Genomic DNA, 1323 nt, shown 5'->3' on the forward strand with positions numbered 1-1323 from the left:
ACTTATCATTTTCCATTTGAATTATTTCAAGAAAATGCTAGCAGAACTCACTCTTCTTATGCCTAATTGTTGTAGACCATTCTTTTATTATGTGCAGTACTGATATTAAATTATAAATGCTTTAATTAACTTTATGAATTGAAAAAGAAACTTAAACACGTTGCCTAATGCACATACCAAAACAAAAATGGACCAAAATCAACATTTACATGCCAAACGTACGTAGGTCTTAGCTCTACTGCCAAAGATTTTTACCATAGGGCGCTGCCAAACCCCACTCAGCGTATACTTTTACCAATGCAAAGACAACTTGGCCTCAGCACTTGGAACTTCGTGGGATTACAACTTCCCATTCCTTCCCAAGAGCAATTTTTTATTCCCAACCTAAAGCTTTAAATACCCATCACTTCCCTTGGCTAGTACCCACCAACCGGACCTACACCAACAATTTCGTAGTGAATATGGCTGCCACTCTCATCCAACTTACCACCATCCTTTTTACCCTCACCCTCCCTCTAACATTCCTTGCCTCCCCCTCTCCAATGGCCTCTTTCATTGCTGAGGATGCAGAAGACTATGAAGAGTACATAATCGATACCCCATTCCACAGCACTGGATCCTTGAGGGGTCGGCTTTTGGCGAGTGTTGTAAAGAAAGGTACACATTGCGAGGTTAGTAGCAACATATGCAATGGGGTTTCTGCGAACAATGGTGCAAGCCGTCTCTTTTGCTGTAAGAGTCATTGCCGGAATGTCCTGCGAGATAGAAACAACTGTGGGATGTGCGGGCACAAGTGTCGTTTTGGTCAGCTTTGTTGTGGTGGTAAATGTGTCAATGTTGGTTTCAATGATCTTCATTGTGGCAAGTGCAACAAAGCATGTGACTCGGGGGTTAAATGTGAGAACGGTTCATGCGGATATGCATCTTGAATCAACCAAAAGAATTACTATGTAGGAGCTAGGAGTCCATGCATAGAGATTTAATTTTATTGTCTTATTTTTTAAATTATTTTTTTCTTTTGTAATTTTAACGGGTATGATGTTAATTTGTCACACCCTAATTGCTTCAATAAACATATTGATTAGTTGAATTGTTGTATTGATTAGGGAAATAAGAGAAATGTATATGCATGAAGATTTATAATTATTTTAAATAATAAAATAATCATAAGCATTTATAAATTTCTAAGTTCTTCTATCTTCGGTTCCCTTTTTTATTTATTTTTACCTTGAAAATAGAGTTCCTAAATTTAGTTTGGTGATGATTTTTTTTATGATTGATGTGCTTAATATTATAAGGGGAGTGTATGTACAAAGCTCTTTT

General features: G+C 37.0%; 1 protein-coding gene across 1 annotated transcript; it reads left to right on the top strand.

The window, feature by feature from the left end:
- LOC131158124 (protein GRIM REAPER-like) lies at positions 1–1114 on the top strand. Its single transcript, XM_058112748.1, has one exon. The coding sequence runs from the start codon at positions 462–464 to the stop codon at positions 927–929; it is 468 nt and encodes a 155-aa protein (XP_057968731.1). The 5' UTR covers positions 1–461; the 3' UTR covers positions 930–1114.
- The last annotated feature ends 209 nt before the right edge of the window (positions 1115–1323 follow it).

Source organism: Malania oleifera, chromosome 1, assembly GCF_029873635.1.
Source record: "Malania oleifera isolate guangnan ecotype guangnan chromosome 1, ASM2987363v1, whole genome shotgun sequence".
Taxonomy (NCBI): domain Eukaryota; kingdom Viridiplantae; phylum Streptophyta; class Magnoliopsida; order Santalales; family Ximeniaceae; genus Malania; species Malania oleifera.